Source organism: Argopecten irradians, chromosome 5 (genome assembly GCF_041381155.1).
Source record: "Argopecten irradians isolate NY chromosome 5, Ai_NY, whole genome shotgun sequence".
Classification (NCBI taxonomy): domain Eukaryota; kingdom Metazoa; phylum Mollusca; class Bivalvia; order Pectinida; family Pectinidae; genus Argopecten; species Argopecten irradians.
The window spans coordinates 16,159,961-16,183,597 of NC_091138.1; the positions used below are offsets into that span (position 1 = coordinate 16,159,961).

The 23,637-nt window shown below is 35.2% G+C and overlaps 1 protein-coding gene across 7 annotated transcripts in view; it reads left to right on the plus strand.

Moving 5' to 3' along the window:
- Nucleotides 1–23,637, plus strand: part of LOC138323005 (myosin-I heavy chain-like) — a 40,455-nt gene that overhangs the window by 8,962 nt on the left and 7,856 nt on the right. For 4 of the 7 annotated variants that reach the window (XM_069267307.1, XM_069267306.1, XM_069267305.1 and 1 more), the window contains 9 exons: nucleotides 15,381–15,508; nucleotides 16,056–16,219; nucleotides 19,182–19,356; nucleotides 19,763–19,837; nucleotides 20,439–20,523; nucleotides 21,073–21,179; nucleotides 21,504–21,630; nucleotides 22,006–22,124; nucleotides 22,262–22,400. In XM_069267307.1, the coding sequence (XP_069123408.1) occupies nucleotides 15,381–15,508; nucleotides 16,056–16,219; nucleotides 19,182–19,356; nucleotides 19,763–19,837; nucleotides 20,439–20,523; nucleotides 21,073–21,179; nucleotides 21,504–21,630; nucleotides 22,006–22,124; nucleotides 22,262–22,400 (1,119 nt within the window). Of the gene's footprint in view, nucleotides 1–2,173; nucleotides 3,301–7,188; nucleotides 7,498–13,292; nucleotides 13,885–15,380; nucleotides 15,509–16,055; nucleotides 16,220–19,181; nucleotides 19,357–19,762; nucleotides 19,838–20,438; nucleotides 20,524–21,072; nucleotides 21,180–21,503; nucleotides 21,631–22,005; nucleotides 22,125–22,261; nucleotides 22,401–23,637 lie in introns of those variants that run through there. The other 3 variants (XM_069267310.1, XM_069267311.1, XM_069267309.1) reach the window with 3 other exon arrangements.

Here is a 23,637-nt window from a genome sequence, read left to right on the forward strand (position 1 = left end):
AGGGTGGTGTAAATAATCGTTGAAACATTTTCATGTTAACATAAAAAAGGAGATAAGTGAAAAAAATGTACTTATAATGGCCGTAGATTAGAGTGAAACAGTCTGATGCTTACATATATTGTATTGACCAATGGAGCATGAGGGGACAATCGTCCAATGAGAAGATTTGTTACACTCTGTTAACTTCCAACCACACAAATTCAATTATCTTTTCTGAAAGGCGTGTTCAATAAAACGTCTATACAATATACCTGTGGTATAATGTTTATTTACCCAAATTGTAGGTAGTAATTTCACAGCGTGATTAAATTTTTATCAGACTATCCAACTGTAACTTAGATTAAATGAACTGTGGATTTAATGTAAACAGGGAATGTTTGTGGCAGGTATTATCACATTCCTGGTGATCAAATGGGGCCGGTCATCTGTGTAGGCCTGGTCATAGGGAGCTATTACAGTGTTAATGGGTGAATAGGGAGGAGGGCGGATACACATCACTGACTCCCCAACTGACCACTGAGTACCCCACACATGTAATTGTCTGATAACTTATCAAAATCTTCATTTACATTTGCTGCCAAATACAAGATTGAAATAATTGTTTAAATCAATTCAATCACCATTATCTTAGTTGTACAAAGTTCCAGGTTATTTGGTTTCCATTTATTGGATTTCATTGGATGTTTTTGGAAAGTTACATAATTTCTGTGTTTCATTTGTTGTTCATAATGTAGAAAAGTTATAGCTTTAGACTCTCAATTTTAGTTTCAAACATGTGTTAATATGTTCATCTATTTCCAAATAAAAACCCCATTAAAATATGTAATACATCTCAGTGAAAGTTTCCTTGATAACTTTTGGAGATAACAATTGTACTCTCTAGCTATTATCTTCAGACATTTTATAAGATATACCTGGTAAATGCAAATATTTCTGTCTGCTTCATTGGTCTCTGTCAATAACGATTGTCATTTTTATTGATGTTAAGTTTTTACACCTGTGATTATCCCACCTGATACATCTTAATTATACTATCAAACGATTCATCGTATACATGTTACAATTACGTTTCATGAACCGATGACAGAAATTAAAAAAAATTCTCAATTTTTGATACATGAATCATGTATCTATTAACTAACTGGATTGAAAACATAATGGTGCCAGCCATTCAATATTGTGAGCCATCCTGCGAGATGAGCCAAACTTCATACAGTGAAACGTTGGTATATACAAACTTAGATAACTTGACATTCGACAGCCTGGCTTAAAACAAAGTACCTTGCTGATCCCAGCCAAATTTTCTTTTGTACTTTGTTTAAAAATCTCAGAAAATCTTAGTTGGTTAAACATGAAAACCCTTGAAAAATAAGAACTGAATATTTGGTCTGAATGACAAAAATCATATTTGAAATATTCAAATTATTCGAAGTGAACTGCTTGGTAATGTGAGCCCCCTTAACTTGCAGTTGTAATTATCTTGAGCCCCTTGGGATGAAAGCAACCTTGGTGTACGTGAGAGCCACTATTTGATGGGAGACCTAGAGTGAGCCATCTTATGATAATAGCTAAATATTGGGGGGACTCATATTGTCATGGGATTCATCAATGATATAAATATGCTTTGTGATGAAAGACACTTTTAGAGAGATCTACTGTAGTTTGTAATAAGAACCACCATGTGGCAGCCACCCTATCACAAGAACCACCTTTAAATGAGAGCACTCATGTGATGAGGGCCACCCTGAGATGTGAGACAGTCTTGTAATGAGAGCTGCATGGTGATGAGAGCTGACTTATTTTAAGACTTCATCCTTTGAAGAAAGTCATAAGTGATTGGAGAAAACTGTCATACAATTTGAGCTGAAGAAAGTCATAAGTGATTGGAGAAAACTGTCATACAATTTGAGCAGCCAAGTGAAGAGAACTGTCCTTAAAAGCATCCAGTGAAGGGTAATACAATATCAGGCTTTGTTACTTCATTAGAATGGTGTTGATATACTTTGCTTCAGTGCTGATTTCCTGTATGGGTTGAAGACATTAGGAAAAGAGCTGAGTGGACGATCGTAAAGGAGTACTCTACAAAAGACGTATTCTATTGTCCTGGGTTTGGTGATTATGACACCAATACGGGGTATACAGGAGCTTATCAGCAGGTCATGATCAACAGAGAACAAATACCCGTAGCTTAATGGAACAGGTATACTCAAGTATATTAGGTACTGTTTGAAGTTGGCGGAGGAGCCATAAAGTTGTTTCAAAGTATCCGCGGGTAGGTCCAGTCAGACTGACCCACTCACTCTCTTTACGTACACACATTCATTTACAGCAGAGGAGTTCGACTACTGCTTTAAAGTTTCAATTTGAATGGTAGCGCGGTTGATCGGAGATGGTTATGAACAGACTGGTACGAAGGAATACTAGACATTTTACCTGAGTTAATTAACCTGGGTGACCTATCACAGTATACTGACCATTGGTCATTACTTTACAGGTGTAATCAAGACTATATGTAGCTGACCTCCAGGTATTTCTGTCATGCTGGTATTGTTACACTCATTAATACACCTGCCGGGATACCTGGTAAACACAGATCTACTATCTACAAATCGCCTGGTTTGGAACTGGAAATATTTTTAAACCAATATCTATATGTGTGTTACAGCTGTGTATGTGTGGTAACAGCGGTGTAGTATTTGCTGTATAATTTAGATTACTTTTTTATCTGAAAAGAAACATTCTCTTTTGTGGAGGTATTTTAGATTTTAATTCAAAAGGTGAAGAGGATACCCTTTGAACTGAAGACAGGTGCTCTGACTGATTATATGGTAGATAATATACTAAAAAAGGAGAAGAAGATTGATGGAGATGTTCAGAGCTCTGTAACAACAGCTTGTTTGACCTGACCCCGTACCTCTGTCGCTCTCAACATTAAAATCACACATCTTTGAAGATCTACATCTCATTGACCTTATGAATGGCCAGCGATAACAATAAACCAGGCCAAATTTGGCTACGTAGGAACCGACAGAGCATTCAAATTGCTCTCTTAAGTGGCGGGCCAGTGACTTTTTCATGATCTACAGCTATGGACAATAAAAATGTTTTCACCATCAGAAGTATTGGTGTTGACCTTGATTGTGACAGTTGACTTGGGTCTGTGCTATCTATAAGGTATTGTGAAAGCTGTATATAGGAATTATCTACAGATATGTATCCTCATTGTACTTCACCTGTATCATTACCTATAACTAAGAGAAGGAGTGAAAATACATGGATTTAAAATCATGACATCAAATAGTAAGTATCTGTTAATGTTACAATAGGTTTGATTCAACAGCTTTGCTATATCTACAGTATCTATAATGTATATATACTACTTTTATCGAGTGATTGAGATGATGTCTGTAACACAACATACCCATTAATAGTTATGCTCCACCGCTGACAAATGGTATTTTTTCACTTTCAAAAACAGGAACAGACGATTTAGTACTTTTCTTCAGTTACAAAAGTTACTTACTTTACACCAATACCACCATTGAAAAGCTTAAAGTTCTAATTATACTTCAAGTTAAAAATATAAAAAAAATAATTATTTGCATCCCGAAAAAAATCTGTGCCTCTATATCCTATATGGAATGAAGTATTGATTGCGCATGTACCAAAGCCAAAAGAAATTATTTTATATTATTTTTTGTGTTAATTAGACATATAAATACATAATTAAACACCAATTATTGTTCAAATGAAGAATACTATTTTATGCTCCGTCGGCGTTGGAGCATCTTTAATATGCAGTTATGTGTGTAGAATGACAACGTCATTTTTTCCACATACTTTAAAATTGCTTATAGTACTTCTGTTAACCTAGCATAAAGACCATCACATGTTTAAATATTTTTCAAATCAATTAATTAATATGTAGCTCAATATTCAAAAAGAAGTTAATAAGTTCCTTATAGATGTTGAGGTTCAGATTTGGTAATCATCAGACCAAGGGCCTCATAGTTGAATTTGATGGAGAGGCATATCAAAGTCACATTGCCACTTACACCAAATACATATGTACATGTATATGAAGTAATTTGTGAATTTTTTGCAAACTAAAACAAATCATTTGTGAAGTACTTGTACAGTCAGAGTTAGCAACAGCACATACATCTAATACATTTAGTACCTATCCGAGAATTAGAAATGATGACTCTTTGAAGGCTTTGTAAAATTCTCACCTTGCTGACAATGTAGTATATATATACAGGTATATGACAGTGTTGTATAATATTGGTGCACTAAAATACCTATAGGTCACCTTTTTTATTTATTGTCCAGATTACTGCCTTTAGGCCTGTGTAAATTGTACATATTCTGTGAGCCCTAAGGTAGACAGAAACAATATATCTACATTATATGTAGATTTTACAACTCTCCTTGCTACTTAAACAGGTTTATCCAAATCAAACACTTTTGGATAGACAACATATATGTTTTTAGAAATAAGTATCTGTTCTCTCTCTAACATACACTCTCATACATATACATCAAGGGCTATATCACTTTAAAGATGCTCCACCGCCGACAGAGCATAAATGGCATTCATCATTAGAATAATAATTGGTGTTTAATCTTGTATATATGTCTAATTAACACAAAAAATAATATAAGATAATTTATTTTGCCTTTGGTGCATGCCGATTAGTACTTCATTACATATAGGATATATAGTGCCACAGATTATTTTTGGGATGCAATTGATTATTTTTTATATTTTCAACTTGAAGTAAAATTAAAAGCTCAAACTTTTCAATGATGGTATTGGTGTAAAGTAAGTAACTTTTGTAACTGAAGGAAAAACTAAATCGTCTGCTCCTGTTTTTGATAGTGAAAAAATACCAATTGTCAGCGGTGGAGCATCTTTCAAATAAGGAATGGTTCTTTAAATTTACTTAATTTTCGGGGGAAATTGGGAAGAGAATATTCACCGATTAAACTGCATTTTTCTGGAATTTTGCTAAAAAGAAATAAAATGAATTGTTTTCTATTGAGAACTGGGCTCATTTTATGAGGCCCTAATTTATGACAACCCATAGAAAGACAACCCTGACAGATATTGACCAATATGTATTATTGATATTAATAATCTTTTTATCAGTCACATTTACTCCTGTTATTGCCCTTAATACCCCTTTTCTAATAAGTAACTCTCCCTCAAGAATCTCTGTAAGTGAATTCCCTTATTTTCCTTTGAAGAAATAGTAATTAATTTGATTGTGGAATCATTTAACACTATGACTATGTAATGAACAAAATGGATATTTTCTATCACAATTGATGTCAGGATACTTCCTGTTTATTGACTTTTTAAATTTTGATAATCAGCTCTAATCTTCCAAATTACTTTTTTTGTCAATGAGTGATAAATATAACATTGAAAATATGATTACCTGTCATATCTAACACCTGTTGTATCTAACACTTATTGTATCTGACAACTCTTGTAACTGATACCTGTTGTATCTGATACCTGTTTTATCTCATAACTCTTGTATCTGAAAGCTCTTGTGTCTGACAAATCTTGTTTTTGATACCTATTGTATCTCATAACTCTTGTATCTGAAAGCTCTTGTGTCTGACAAATCTTGTTTCTGATACCTGTTTTATCTCATAACTTTTGTATCTGAAAGCTCTTGTATCTGGTAATTGTTGTATTTGACAACTCTTGTATCTGACAACTCTTGTATCTGGCAACTGTTGTATATTACAACTCTTGTATCTGACAACTCTTGTATCTGTTACATGATGTATCTGAAAACTCTTGTATCTGAAATCTCTTGTATTTGGCAACTGTTGTATCTGACAACTCTTGTGTCTGATACATGATGTATCTGAATACTCTTGTATCTGAAAGTTTTTGTATCTGGCAACTGTTGTATCTGATACATAATGTATCTGAAAACTCTTGTATCTGACAACTCTTGTATCTGACAACTTTCTTGTATCTGACAACTGTTGTATCTGATACATGATGTATCTGAAAACTCTTGTATCTGTTACATGATGTATCTGAAAACTCTTGTATCTGGCAACTCTTGTATCTGGCAACTCTTGTATCTGATACATGATGTATCTGAAAACTCTTGTATCTGAAAGTTTTTTGTATCTGGCAACTGTTGTATCTGACAACTGTTGTATCTGGCAACTGTTGTATCTGATACATAATGTATCTGAAAAATCTTGTATCTGACAACTCTTGTATCTGACAATTCTCTTGTATCTGACAACTGTTGTATCTGATACATGATGTATCTGAAAACTCTTGTATCTGACAACTCTTGTATCTGACAACTCTCTTGTATCTGACAACTGTTGTATCTGATACATAATGTATCTGAAAACTCTTGTATCTGACAACTCTTGTACCTGACAATTCTCTTGTATCTGACAACTGTTGTATCTGATACATAATGTAACTGAAAACTCTTGTATCTGACAACTCTTGTACCTGACAATTCTCTTGTATCTGACAACTCTCTTGTATCTGACAACTATTGTATCTGATACATGATGTATCTGAAAACTCTTGTATCTGACAACTCTTGTATCTGACAAACTCTTGTATCTGACAACTCTCTTGTATCTGACAACTGTTGTATCTGATACATGATGTATCTGAAAACTCTTGTATCTGACAACTCTCTTGTATCTGACAACTGTTGTATCTGATACATAATGTATCTGACAACTCTCTTGTTTCTGACAACTGTTGTATCTGACAACTCTCTTGTATCTGACAACTGTTGTATCTGATACATGATGTATCTGACAACTCTCTTGTTTCTGACAACTGTTGTATCTGACAACTCTCTTGTATCTGACAACTGTTGTATCTGATACATGATGTATATGAAAACTCTTGTATCTGTCTATCTGATGTATCAGACACCTGAAGTATCCTATACCTGATGTATTCCACACCTAATTTAGTAAGGTATATATCTATTATATAAGACATATATGTGTATATGTTTGGATACTGATCCCCATGTATTATCTAGATCTTCTTGTCTGCATAACAAGATCAAGTATGTTTGGGTACATCCATGTATATATACAATTACCTACCTGTGTTTAAAACCTTAATCAGTTTAAAGACTTATACGAGATTTTCTCCACGTTATGCCACAGATGACATAAGACTATAACAAGGTAAAGCTAAGCCGCGTTGAGGGTCAAGCCTAGCCGGGTGGTCGTATCAGCCCCACAGTGTTGGACTCTGAAGCACCGACTTACAACTCTAATCCTTACTTATAACCAATAATACCTGCTATCACAAAGTTATTCAATTTCATACGACTGGAATTTGATTTTGTTTTATACTCAATAATAAGAGAACAAAAGGAAATTAAGTGCAGTCATTATGGAGTTGAGTGTTAAAGGTTTGGGTAGGCCCCCAGTGTATACAACCCTCTACTCTGGATCGATGGAACATGGAGAAAGGTAAATTCATTTAAGTTTTTTGTTGGTTTTGGTTTTTTTTCTCGACATGATACTTGAGTTCAGTGTGAGTTGAGGATTGGCTTCCATGGCCCTGCTACTCACCACGAGGGAGGTAAATAGCTGTTTATTTTCTTTGTATTTTTCATCACCGGTTGGCTCTTTGTTAGATTAAGATTCACGCACAAATCTCGTCGTTTTGTATAGGTCACTTAGCGTTGACAATGGCTTGTTCATGGTAATGTTAGCGTTAGGTCATTGATGTCTGTAGGATACCTGGGGTCTCAATTTAATTGGAGATGTGTTACTTTATCGTCAGCAAGATCAGGTTATAGCAAAGAGCTGCGAGTAGATACAAACTTGGAGATGGTGTGAGGGTGACAGAGCGAGAGATACCAGAAGTTTGATAATACATATATACATTTGTATATATATTATGTATGTACACCCCCATCAAATCGGAGTACTGCTGATTTCATCTAAATGTAAAATCTAGGTGGAATAAATACTTTTGTAATGGTGATCTTTAAACCTATGTTGAAAAGTTCAACCATAGTGACTATAAAAGTTTATTAAGTCTACACAAATTAAACAATTTTTATTTAATTATTTAAATTAGTAATTTTAAAAATTCTTTGTACTGATAAGTAAGTAATGATGATGTTAGAAAGCTTATGGTTAAGTTCATATGGTAATTTTGTGATGCATAAATTCTGCTGATTTGCATAAAATAGTATGTACATTACATAAATATTTATAAATTATCAGTATTTGTAGCAGCTACATTTTTTGGGGTTTACCTTTTGGTATTTTGTTTTCAAAATTTCTCAAATCTTTATTTCAATAAATTTCAAAAGTCAAAAGTCAGCCTAAATTGTATAACTATATCCTCATTCCTGGATATCTTCAGTTGGTTGGAATACCTGAAAATGTTTGGATATTTTGTTCTTGTAACAATTTAACTGATAGTATTTATAGATTATTTTTGACTGTTTTAACTGACTGATTGATTGATGTCTCTACTATTTCACCTTTCTGTATGATAGACATAGACCCTATATTGTTACAATCGACCCCTAGAATATACTGAGTATTGTTATAATCCCATTAAACCAAAGCAGCAGGTGGCTATCCCACTTAAACCTTGATCAATATCCTGTAATTCTGGTGGTGTGTCACTCAGTCACTGGTGGTCTGCTCCATTATCTCAGTAAAGAAGGGCCTCCTCTATTGTCTCCTTACAGAAAAGTGCAATGAATTATCTCCCTTTAACTTGATGACAGGTGTAGTGACTTTTACTCAATAATAGTTATAAAAGACAATCACCTAAATTATCTCCCCCTTACTTGATAACAGTTACTAAAACAGTCTCACGAATCCCTTTAACCTGATGATTGTTTTAAAAGAGTTGCAGAGTTGCCTCATCAGTTATCTCCCCTTCACTTAATAATGGTGACATGACATGTCTCCTAAATTATCTCCCTTTTACTTGATATGATTGTTTGATATCTGTGTAAGTTCTCCTGTAAAAATGATATAGCTGCTTAAAATGACACCATGTCGACAAAGGCCTTATTGTATTTGTAAATGGCATCTCAGTAGAATCTATTGTTCCACATCCTGCAATGAGAAGCTGTTGAATGATTTGGGAGGCTGCTGTTAATGTGGTGTCTCTTTGTGATACACTCTGGAACTGATGTAATTTCATAGTGCAACATCACTGAAATGGACAATTAAAACAAAGAAGTAAAGTCCCGAATATTCACTTTATGCTGGCAATATGTTAAGAAGTGGTTCCAAAATATTGAATATTATGCAGGATGTGAAAATCTCTCTTTTTGCTGCACAGTAAACGTGTGACTGTAACATCTGATTCTCTATAACAGCATATGACAAATATTTGCAAACTTTTTATTTGAATATGCATATTCATATCTCCTATACCCTTAACAAATCGGTTTTATCCAGGCAATGGAATCCAAACTTTAAATGCTCCATCCGCCATTGTCGTACTGTTTACTATAAACAGCATTATGTATACGGTATAGTGTCAATTTGTGTATAAAAAGGAAATCTTTTGTAATCCAAAGAATACACTTCTATTGAGCTCCCTTAACTATCAATTAATCATTGGAAAAGAAATACACATGGCTCAGAAGTAAAAGTTTTTATTACACAAATGTATTTGAAAATATTTGGACAAGACATTAGTCTGTATACAGAAGACCAGGTGTGTGCCATTGTGTTCCTGGTATTATGTTTCTCTAGCTCATCTTTAGAAATTCTTCAAAAGTTGAAAAGTCTTGTATTATCTCCCTTGACTGAGGTCTTGTTTCAATTAAACCACAACTGATGACAAAACTTCACACAAAACATACACATTTGTTTTATGTGTCAGTCTGTAGTATTGAAAAGTTCAAAAGAAATATTTGAATATGGCTTTTTATTGGGAAACCATTGCTACACTTGCTATTCTGTTTTATTTTTATTCAATCTTTACCTGAACATCAGATATTAGAAATTTTGTTCAATGTCTAAAGAAAACTTGGTGGAAAGCTTGGAAAACTCCACATGTACAAAATATGGAGCCTTTATGACAAAGTTGTTGGTGTTGGAGGAACATTTCCTCAATGTAACAGTCAGCCTTAGTATAAGCCCTGTATTTTACCTGATTTCTCATCCATTATATACCTGTAATAACCTCACAAAGTTTTCGATGGTGATCGTTTTCACATGATATATTGTTAATTTCCTTATCACTGTGATGGAGTGGCACATTTGATGAGAGCTTTATATTTATGTATTTTATGCTTTATAAAACAATGAACCAATAAAGAGAAACTCAATTTACTTTTACTATATAACTATATATATACACGGTGAAGAAAACCTGTACCTGGTATGTATAAGAAGTAACTCATTTTACTGAAATTCATTGTAAGTTTGTATAGAGACACCAATGAGTGTCTTTTGTCTTTTATATGTTTGCCTGTTAGTTCATTTTCTCAATAGAACTTAATTTGTTTCAATATGATGCACTACAGTACGTTTACACCAATTTGTTTTCGCATAATATCATTAGAGAGCTTAAATGCAAATCCAAATGCTTTGTAAACAAACTAAATAAAAGTTATACACTGTATATAAATGCCTGATTGTAGGTAAGAAACCTTATTTGCCAATTTATATATTCGTGAACATTTTCAAAAAAACGAAGACACAAAATATTGTATAAGCAGAAAATCAATGGTTTACAGGATCCAGATCATTCAGTAAAATCCAACCCTTCTGATTAATGTGATAACCCATACCAACAACAGGTTGTTTGTTGTTTTATTTTAAATCTAAACTACTGGTAGAAATATGATATAAGTAAGAACAGACGTATATCAAAATACAGTCAAAATTGAATGGTGTCATACATATCATGATACAGGATACTACCTCTTAATATTGTAAGATGATAGGCCCTATAAATCCTAAACAGTTGTCATCTATATACATTATAGTATTACAGGTTTGTTATTAATAAGGCTGACCGGGGCAGTACACATATATTAATAACAGACGGGGATATCAATAGAGAACTAAACCTCGGTACAAACAACTAGATATATGCAACATGATCTAATATTGACAAACAAGTCAACTGTAGAGGTTTTGTTCTGCTTGAATTGTTGTAATAGGTGATTTGAATATGTGTAACTTTATCTGGCTGTATTTTATCAGTAGGGTGTGTATTATTATTATAAGATACCTGGTCTGTTAGTCAGGACCGTGCAACCTTGTCGGTTCTAGCTGCCATTGTGTTTTGTTCTTAGCCGACATTTAGTATCAGAATAACAATGAAATTCGATCTAGGTCAATGATCATACAAAGATACAATATATTTTCCTCATCAATATCTCTAGCCAGGAATTGAGAAGATATTGATCCTATGTAACAATATTGGTCTGATATACAAGGTATCCCTATATAACACTACACCTGTAATAAACTTGATTGGGAGACAGAACACAACACATATATATATATATATATCAGTAGACCTAAGGCTGTAGGTAACTGACTTAGAGGCTGGTGGAATGTGTCAATATAACACTAGAGCTGTAGGTAACTAATTGACAGACTGGTGGAATGTGTCAATATATCATTATACCTGTAGGTAACTGATTGGGAGGCTGCTGTCATTGTAATTATAAAACTAGAGCTGTAGGTAACAGATTGAGATACAGGTGGAAGTTGTTGACATAACTCTAAACCTGTAGGTAACTGATTAACAGACTGGTGGAATATGTGGATATATAACTAGACTTGTAGGTAACTGATAGGGAGGCTGCTTGTTAGGTCATCTGACCCGAAGTTCTATAGTCGTCATGTTTCCTCCGTCGTCGTCCGACTTGCGCCGTGCGTTAACTTTTCACATTTTGAACTTCTTCTCAAGTTCTACCAGTGCGATTTAGCTGAAACTGACATGAAATGATCCTGACATGGTCCCGACAAAGTGTTCTTATTTTTCTGGTCGATCTGAAATCCAAGATGGCCGCCACAGCCACCCTCTTTAAAACACATTTTGAACTTCTTCTCAAGTTTTACCAGTGTGATTTGGCTGAAACTTGCATGAAATGATCCTGACATGGTCCTGACAAAGTGTTGTTATTTTTCGGGTCGATCTGAAATCCAAACTGGCCGCCACAGCCACCATCTTTAAAACACATTTTGAACTTCTTCTCAAGTTTTACCAGTGTGATTTGGCTGAAACTTGCATGAAATGATCCTGACATGGTCCTGACAAAGTGTTGTTATTTTTCGGGTCGATCTGAAATCCAAACTGGCCGCCACAGCCACCATCTTTAAAACACATTTTGAACTTCTTCTCAAGTTCTACCAGTGCGATTTGGCTGAAACTTGCATGAAATGATCCTGACATGGTCCTGACAAAGTGTTGTTATTTTGCGGGTCGATCTGAAATCCAAGATGGCCGCAACAGCGGCCATCTTGAAAACACATTTTGAACTTCTTCTCAAGTTCTGGCTAAAACCTGCATGAAATGATCCTGACATGGTCCCAACAAAGTATTGTTACATCTCTGGTTGATCCCAAATCGAAGATGGCTACCAGGACACTATATCTAATTAATTTCCTATATGTTTAGGCCCTTGGGCCTCTTGTTTGAAATAAAATTTGTTGAAAGAAATTGAAAATGATCCTGACATGGTCCTGACAAATAAAGTGACACCTTACATTATTAATTTTACTATTGCCAAGGTAGTCAGATGACCGTTAAGGCCCTTTGGGCCTCTTGTATTTGTTGATATATACCTGTAGGTAACTGATTGAGGTACTGGTGATATTTGTTGATTATATACTTGTAGGTAACTAATTGGGATATTGGTGGAATTTGTTGATATAATTCTAAACCTTTAGGTAACTGATTGGGAGATTGGTGGAATGTGTCCTACAAACACTGTTGATATGACATTGACAAGTTTTCCTGTTTGTGCCACCATCATCAGCCGTATTGATAGTGTTTGACCTGCACTATGATAGGGTATCATCAGCTTACAGGTAACTACTAGATATACAGTTCATGTCATTGGAAGTTGAATGCTGAATACAGATAATATTGAGAATAGAGTAAGAAGTATCTTAGCTTATTTCTGGCAGGTTAATTATGAAAGTAATACAAAAATAAGCTTTGATGTGTATTTGACACTAATAAGCTCTAAACATGACTTTGTAAGATACTCTATTTGGACATGTAGTTGACACTGAGCTCGATAGATTGCTGTATTTAAGTAGTAGAACAGTGTATAGAGATACTACTCAGGTAAGGGATGAGTCAGATGACATCTTACTGTCCTAATACAATATTAAGGGGCGTAATTAGCTGGAGAGCTGATAGGCATTGATAGGCCGGGGATTCTGAAGGATGTGGGTAAGGCTCGCCCCACAGTTCTACATTCTAGAGACCAGTGGTAGGCATTGTGTGGGATAGTTGACACTACCTTTAAACTGATTGGTGGTGGACATTGTTGATTCTTAAGTTTGGATGGCTGACAGTACTTTATAAGTTGTGATCGGTAGTGAAAAGTGTTGATTGTCTAGGTTGGACAGCTGACATTGCACTTGAGTGACAGGTGATGAGAATTGAAAATTTCCAATGTAAGGACTGATAAAAATTGGTGATGACAAACTGAAAGTTGTCAAGGTAGGCCTGCTAACTTTGAACAGATCGGTGGTGACAAATTGTGTATAAGCTGGGTGGGACTACTGAGTGGACAAATGATAGGGAAAGTCAACAATTAAAAGTAAACAGTGTAGCATCATTAGTATGTAAGAACAGGATGGAACTGTGATCAGCTATGTCCACAATGATGTGGAAATCAGGTAGGTATGTCACTGGCCCAATTCTCTTATCTTCATTTAATTATTGAAATTCCTCAGGAAGTCTTGTCAATAGGACTAGCAGATAACATTATTATAAGTTTTGAAGTCTAACTATATTCGATACTCAGAGCATTCAGTTATGAATTCATATGATTTGATATCAACAAAGGACCAATCTCATATTTCCTGCATATGTGGGACAGAATTTGAAGTGTCAGTCATGCTACCCATATTGACCATATGCAAAAATAAAATTATTATCAATAAGATTTCATGATTCTGTGTGTTTGTAACTTTTGCCAACAGATATTCCTTTATAGAAAGCAGCTCAGCATTTATCCAAGATCATAGTAATAATAAGGATAAGTTCATGACTTAATTTTGTAGGTTCATGACTCTGTAAAACACATTTATAACATTTCACGGTTTGTGACGTACATTGTACATGTAGTAACTTTCTTTTTCTCTCAAGGTTCCTATATATAAAGTGTGTATAACGATGTTGGTCTCAGGTTTTTTATAACAATGTTTTACTGTATGCTTATTTACAAACATTTCCCAACAACTGGTCTGTTACGTAATAAAAGAAAATAATTTCAGATTTGTTTGATATTACTCCATATTTGACAAATCTGTTGAGTAACCTTGTGTAACTTAACCCCAGCAGGTTTTGTTGGTCGATGTTATAACAATACAGACCAATAATCTGTCAGCTGGTTAACTATCCCCACTCTATATAACATGTGGTCAATAACAGGCTATATATGGACATTTAACTGTAACTCAGGAAAACAGAATTATATTTAATGATAAATGAACACTGGATTGTTTCCTATTTATTGGCCCTGGTCTTTGTATTGTAGTCGTTACCAGCAGATGTGAAATAGAAAGATAAAAATTCTGGGAGGTAATGTTTGGTGAGTTATAACAGAATCGATAGAGTGAAGTAATGTCGGGGTTATATGAAGGTAATGTCAGGTGTGGTATTTCTCTGTATTGTGATGTTGACAAAGATGGATGTATCCTTGAAGTCAGGGCAATACCAGAAATATTTTGGTCTGTGTCTAAGTGGTCTTATCATTGTGGTGTATATCAGATTAATAAGAATATGTTGCAGATAATCTGATTTTGTTTGCTATGACTGCACTGGATAATATGGTGACACCAGACTTTGCTGACAATGTTTTGAATGCAGTCATTGTGACAGATAGGGCTGTGTGTCACCATTTTGTTGGAGATGTAATCAGATGTTCTAGAAGGTTTTCAAAGTCAGTTTTCACTAAAAGTCAATCTTAACACTAGGAGTTCTGTAAAGTCAGTGTTCACTGTGCTCGGTAATTCTGGTGTCCGCATGTTGTGTACATCACGATCTCCTACAAATTGTAATTCAGAGGTCGGCTGCTGGAGACATATTTACCATAATCCTCAATAAGCTGTGAGTAAGAGTCTAAAGCCTTCCATGATATTCTATCAATATTTCGTTTCTTTGCTTACAGAACAGAAGTATGGTGTTGACATGAGTGTGTACTCCCAGATAGAGGACCTAACCCATTTAGTAGGACCTTTGACAGAGGACAGCATACTGAGGTGTCTACAGGCTCGCTTCTACTCTCAGCACTACCAGGTACATGTGTACTATGTCAACATTTTTCAGAAAAAAATAATTAGTAAGGTTCTGCGTCAGAGATACATTGTAATAATCACTGTGTCTCTCTCTGGCTGTGCATCCACAATTGTTTTAAAAAAAATGGACATGATACAACTGTAATACCTAGAGTGGGGTTGGAATTTCCCCTAAGAATTCCAAGATGACCACTGTGACTTCTAAAGGGACTCACTTGATTTCTATGGAAATTGGTATAGAGGTTGCTTGAAAATACTGGATATGATGGTTATAGTTTTGAAGGGATCTGAGACTTGCCTGGTCTTTTTAGGGTCATTCAATCTGAGGAGCTCTATCCGATTTGTCAGTACTGGTGTTCTTGTTAATGCTTAAAATCTTGTAATATTTAAATATACCTATTTAAGTGATGATGTGAGTCAGCCTCAGTATTTTTACTGACAGTGGTAAAGTTTAAGTAAGTTTGCAAAATCAAATTTGATTTTCATAATACTAAGCCAGATCTTAAGTAAAGCTTTAGTTTTGATGATTTGATTTGGTTCTGTTGTAGAATAAGATCGGACCTGTTGTGATCTCGGTGAACAGTTACCAACATCGTCCGAGCTGCCAGGCACTGTTAGGACCAGTCAAGGCTAGTGCCCTCCTACAGGGGGTTGTTAAGGATGCGGTCACTCAACACGCGGACACTGGCCACTCCCAGGCTATTATTGTCAGGTAATTGACCAGTGAATTCCTACACCTACTACAGAGGCTAGTGTTCAAAGGCACACGGATGACTTTCCGCTATACAACGCTGTACACAAGTTCCTTTTAGTGTTGTACCTGTCACAGACAAGGAATCTATGGCATCTGTAAATATTTTATTGGGCAATTATTGGACATTGATATTTTAGTGCTAGCTACGTTAATGTACTTTAGGATATATTTTGTTTAGTATACAAAGTACAATGGAGCTGATCTGACAAAGACAGCTACACATATATAAAGTTCAAAATACCCACAGTTTAGCTTATGAAGTACAAGTGCTAGTTTGTTTATGATAATGTGATGTTCTTGAGAAATAAAAATGTTTGCACATAGTGGTACTGCTAGTTAACCCCCCGCAGTGAAGTTACAGGGGTTACAATGGATTCAGTTTGTCCATCTGTATGTCTGACTGTAGATCGACTAACTACTCCACATAAACTACTTGAAGGATTTCAACGAAACTTGGTGGCAATAATTTTTATACAGTGTAGATGTGCGTAATTAATATCTGAACACGATGCCTTCACATTTTTCAGAGTTGTGTACCTTTTATGTAAAATGGGATGGGGGATATAAGTTAATTGGGGTCCTGAATGACAATGTTATTTTGAAAAATAGTGTAGCATATAAAATGCAATTTCTAGTTTAACTTGAAATATGCATTTTAGCACATAAATAAAAAATTAACTTATTATGTCTGTATTACAATGAATTTCATAAAGATCAACTTAACTGGTTAGAGGGATACATTTTAGTTTTTAAAGTATGATCTAATATTGTTAAGAAGAACTTCAATATTTACATTTAGCGTAGCCACTTTATATTTACAAATATTGCTGGACTGATTATACTATAGGTGTATATAAAAACCTATTAGGAAATCTGAAGTGATGGGATCATTTCATTCTTCTGGAATAACTGAAGTTATCTGAAATTAACTGAAATTTATCATGAATATCTTTATCAATCGGGTATACACTGCCTCAGGTTTAGTAATTAGGTACAAATCATAGGGTATAGACTGCTCGCCTCCCGTCACGTCAAACAAATCATACAGCCTCGGTATCACTGGAGAGAATCTCAACAGTCGTTCTACTTCACCGACCGATTTACATGTGAATGGTATATAGATATATCTAATCAGTTTATAGAGTTAGCTGTTTTAAATAGTCACACTACAATGAATTCATTCCCGATTTCCCATTGTATTTTACTATTCCCATAAACTGTTGATGAATGTTACAGACAACCTCTGTATAAAGAACACCTGCTTAATAAGACTAGTTTTTTTGGTCCCAAATGGCCAATTTGAATTGGGAATAAAAACCAATTGGTAATAGAATCCATTTTTTTCTTGGCTCTTGGTGGTCTTTATCGATAAGTTAGACTGTATTGTTAACCTGTCATAGTTTACCTGTGTTAGATATATAGGAGCTCTGTACCAGAGATTTTCATTGACTGTTGATATGGTGTTAGGGCTATAGTGAGACCAAGTTGGACTGTTGACCCTGATTAGTGGCTTATTGACTGTTTATAATGAAGGGGCCACGGATTGACTGTTGATCACTTACGGGGACGTGGGGTGAGACCAAGAATGACTATTGAATAGTCTTAGAATCTTAACTGTTTATAAGGAAAAAAGAGACAGCGATTGACTGTGATCAGAGTTAGGGCCTTGTATACTGTTTGTAACTTAGGTAGAGATTGATGCAGTCATTACTGGTATCTCATGTTTGGACTGAAAACTTCCTCCTGATAGCTGTAGTGTGGTCTGTATATCCCAGCTAGTCTGGTTTGTGGTCACTTGTCTGTATGTTTGACATGCTGGACAACCCAGCAGTAATTGTCTAATCCTTAACTGACGTGACTGACGGAGGCTGTTTCTTTGTCGTTTCACTGGTCATGTAAACGTCAGATCTGCCCTTCAGTTCTCGTTTCATTTAAGATCTGTGCACTAAACTGCTGTCAATTCCATCTCGACAACATCACAAATCATCTTAGTTTTTGACAAGCTGACATATTTTTGTTTCTTTTCCCTGTGTTGTTTGGTTTAATAGAGGATGATCCCCCTGTCACTTGTGTATTAGGTTTTTCTGTCATGTTCCAACATATTGTTTATTCAGTTTGTATAGAATAACTGTCCATTTGTGAGCAGATCAGAGAAACCATTAAAAATATTTTTCCCATTAAATTGATATTAGTGATTCTAATCTGCATTAAAAGGTCACTAATATAGATATCTGCCTAATGATTGAAATGTATCATTTGCTTTTTTGAATTCACGAAATATGAAACAAACATTTATTGCTACGACGGAAAATTAAATGTCTTCAATCTCTGATATTCTGTCGAGGCTATATAGCCACATGTGGCCTGTAGATGAACGACAGTTAACTTTTCACACAGATTTATGGCTGTCCCTCGTAATACCTTAACAGGAACATGAAAGTAAAATATTTCAGAGAAGTATAAAAATGAGATGAGATTCGTGAAGTAAGTTGACATGTACTGTAGAAGCAAGGGACTGACCTCAAAACAATATTACTTGTTAAAGGGACATGTTCATCCCAGCTCTGAATACACCTTGCATCCTCAGCCCTTGCTTTTACCTATATGGATTCTTGGTAATAAAACAATATCTTGTTATGTGCCCATGTATGGTAATAAACCAATGTCTGAAAATAACCCCGTGCTTAAGCCCAGTTTTACCAAAATTCCTAAACTTAACATTTTCTATTGGAAAGCCTTTCAAAAGTTAAGGATGATTCCTTTTAGTTTTTATCATGCTTTTTTGTGGAGAATATTAAAGTAGACTTTCTGGAGTAAAAAAAAATATAATTAAAATTTGAGATGTCAAATATTTTAATAAACATTTCAGTGATATGTCTATTTAACAGTGAAACATTTCAGTGATATGTCTATTTTACAGTGGAGAAAGTGGAAGTGGGAAGACATTCTGTGCGATGCAGTTACTACGACAGTTGTTTGACATCGCGGGTGGAGGATCGGAGACGGATACATTTAAACACTTGTCGGCTACTCTCACTGTTCTCCAGTCCCTGTGTTCAGCAACGACAGTCACCAACCCAGAGTGTAGCAGGGTGGTAAGTAGATCGGTGCAGGGCAAGGGAGTGGGGTGGGGTGTTATTAGTCGGGATCAATTCAAAATGTTTCTCTATTTGTTATCATATGAACAAGACCTTAACTTAAGCTGAGTGGCCACCCCTAAGAGGAAGGCTTTGCGGTCTGTACCCTGACTGTGACACACCAGAGTAGTCTTGCTAGGTATGACCAACATAAAGCTCGTTGTGGTAGCTTTATCAGGGTACTATATTATATCATAGTATGATATACCACTGCCTCCCAAAATACATACACTTTATACATGTATGCAACTCGAGGAATCCATCCTTAAATAAATCTAGGAGTTACTAACTTTTTAAACATTAAATTACTAATGAATAAAAGTATATCAGAAGGAACATTAATTCTTGTTTTGTTTTACTTCAGGGGATGTTTATAGAGAACTTTATAACTGATACTGCCATCTACAGAGCTAAGATACATGCTTACCTGCTGGACAGGGTAGGTCAATTCACAACCATATCAATCTTTGTTTACATGTTGTATATGTCCATTTGTCAAACAAATGAAACCTGATACCTTCTAATTTGTTTTGGTATTTTATAAAGGAGTTTTTTTTCCAAAAAGAAACATTATTGGAATACCATGATACATGTTTTGGTGAGGCTCTTTGACACCTTTAGTCACCCCCTACAATAGATCAGTAAGAACCACCAGTGAAATGTTACAGGTATATTTACAGGTGTGAATTACTGTCTGATTACGAGGGGATATAGATCTTAGCATGTATCGGTCACATTAGGTATCAATCCGTATCCCATTACAAGGAGGACGAAGTGAGAGGACTTTTAATGGCTTGTATGATGTAACCAGAGCCCTGTATCTGAATCACTATATGGCCATTTGGCATGTTACATGGTATTTATATGGTAGATAGACGTGCGAGGAAACTCCGGCGGAATGTTCACCATTGTCCTGTCTGGTCATTCTGTCTAGGTGCAGCACAGTCAAGTGCTAGGATGTACTTTTATCTATTAGGCCTGTTAATTTAGGTATCAAATTATATGTTTATTTCAATACGCTATCATTTAAATGTTTACAGGAGAGGGTGTGTAACATCCAACGCTATGAGAAGAATTACCACATATTTTATCAGATGTTAAGTGGCCTTGGCACAGAGGAGAAAGGTAAAAAAAACTTAATTCCTCCATTGTTTAACTGTCTTCTGTCATCCAAAAACCATCTTATTTCACCCAGTGTACTTGTAGTAGGCTGGTATCCATCCTGCATCTCCAGAGGTTAAAAATCACATAAACTCTCTTCTTTTTTTATTTGATCGTAACCCCTTTTTGTGAAGATAGAGTATGTGATTGTAACCCCTGGAGATCAAGGATGTCAAGTATCATCCTCTACCTATCTTGTCTATTGTAAAGTGTTGATACACACAAATTAACCTTGATTTATATATCTGATTACTCGTCATACCTCAGTTATTGAAGATATTTCTTTAATAATTCTTTTATGTAAGTTTTGCCAAAATATTGATAGTGTTAGTAAATACATGAATATTAATCAAAACATTACTGTAATAGTTTACACAATTGATCATCTACACTTTAAAATGTTACTTAAAATCAGATAACATCAAATTAATATATACTTCTATGGAGGCTTTCTCCTTACTGTATGATTTTTGTTCCTTTTCATATAAATAACAAGGTTATCTCCCTTTACAGCCAAGCTACACCTGACGGGGTACTCCATCCACAACCTACGTTACCTGAGCTCGGGAAGTACACTACAGAATGAGCTAGAGGACAAGGCTCGCTTTGATGCATGGAAGGTATAAACACATCATAGATCAACAAAGATGATTTTAATATTAATCTCATTTTGTATAAAGATAGAGTCGTGATTTCTGTTGCATAAAATGGATGGAAATGTTGTAAAATCTTTTTGCTTTTGAATACAACACAGATATTGTGTGATACAACACAAATTACATTTATCATAAAGATTATATTCTAAGCAGATAATAATATTCTAAAGCAAATGTTTTATTTATTTCATTATAAATCCAACCTCACAGTGTCTGGGGGGTTTGTTGGTTTGTGTATGAGGAACTCTCAGCATATATACTAATCCAAACTGTGTTTATACCATACAGAGTGCCCTGTCCATCCTGGGTATCCCATTCTCTGATGTGATGAGAGTGTTCTCAGCTGTCCTTCTCCTGGGCAATATAGAGTTTGTGGAGGGTGCTGGCCTAGAACTCGACTTGGTCGGCAACAATGGTAATGATTTCTATGTTTCATATACTTATTGCTGCGTTTATGTACATGTACATGTATGTATAGTGTAAATGCACAATCCAGTTTCCTATCATTAGAATGAGATTTGATAATCCGTACAGATATATTAGATAGAGTGAGATGCAGTGTTAAATCCAATCCAGTTTTGCATCATATAGTGATAGATGTACAGTTAAATTTTATGCATACAATTTATATTTGGATATTTTGAAATTCAGACTTGCATAAATCTAATTCTATGTCAGATAATGCTGTAATTTGATTGTCTATACAACTATATTTGAATCAGTTTAAGACCAAACCTCAATCTATATCAGTTTCTTATTAAATAATGATGATTTGATTGTTTGTTTACAGAGATCAAGGCAGTAGCTGCCTTGTTGGGTGTATCAGGTGTAGCCCTGTACCGGGGCTTTACCACCCGGACTAGGAACTCCCGGGGACAGGTCTGCAAGTCTCTAGCCGATGTCAACATGGTAAGGAGATGTTGCCATATTTTTAGAATTTATAATACATTTATTGTAACACTTTACACACTGATGGTAATTGGAGTGAACTAAAATGACATCCAATTTTAAAATTTGAAACTGAATGGAGTTATGTGTATCCTCAGGCAAACATGACGCGAGATGCCCTCAGTAAAGCCCTCTACTTCAGGACAGTGTCAGCCATACTGAAGAGGGCTAACAGCATTAGGAGACCTTCCTGTAATTCAACTTTGTCAGACAGCACAGAATCCAACCTCCACCAAAGTATGTACCTTTCCCAACATTCAACTTCCTACTCAGGAACAGTCAAATTTCAATTCAGGGTAGATAACCCCAAGTTACATTTAGTCATATATATATATATACCAGTATACCAGTATCACAGATGATGTATTTTCTCCTAAAATTTTAGAATGGAAATTGTACCACCTACATAGTTAGTTACCCACGTTAATCAGCCTATGAAGCATAGTGGAGTTTAGACACTGGGTTTCCGAGGGTGTAACACCTGTAGCCATATGTGTAAATATTTGTTCCAGATGCCCTAGGTATATCTGGGGCCAGAGACATATGTGTAAATATTTGTTCCAGATGCCTTAGGTATATCTGGGGCCAGAGACATGTGTAAATATTTGTTCCAGATGCCCTAGGTATATCTGGGGCCAGAGACATATGTGTAAATATTTGTTCCAGATGCCCTAGGTATATCTGGGGCCAGAGACATATGTGTAAATATTTGTTCCAGATGCCCTAGGTATATCTGGGGCCAGAGACATATGTGTAAATATTTGTTCCAGATGCCCTAGGTATATATCTGGGGCCAGAGACATATGTGTAAATATTTGTTCCAGATGCCCTAGGTATATCTGGGGCCAGAGACATATGTGTAAATATTTGTTCCAGATGCCCTAGGTATATCTGGGGCCAGAGACATATGTGTAAATATTTGTTCCAGATGCTCTAGGTATATCCAGAAACATATACATAGAGATTGGCAACTCCTCCATTTGTACGATCGGCAGATGTACCTCTGTATGTGCTTAGGGGTTTTAGATAAACTCTTAAATAGTTGAATATATAAGAATAACTTTGATATGTTGTAAAAGTTCAGTAAATTTCAGATGGTTTGAGTACGATTTTGGATAGAAAAATAATATTTTAAGTTATTTATCAATAAAACAAAACACACTTCCGGTGTTGAATGCCTGATTTTCGAAAAACCAGGTAAAATTGCTTATTTTCTTGCTTTCAAAAATCATAATAAATAACATAAATCGGGAAAACAGATCACATCAAACCATGATGAAATGTTTAAACTTTGTTTTGATGCAAAAATATAATGTTTAAAAGAACACACTTAAAAGTAGTTAGCCAAGGCAAAATGCCTATAAACCGGGGGTCCCTTTACCTGTCAACAAAGACAAAGAAGGAGTTTCCAATCTCTATGTAGATATGTTTCTGGTATATCTGGGGCCAGAGACATATGTGTAAATATTTGTTC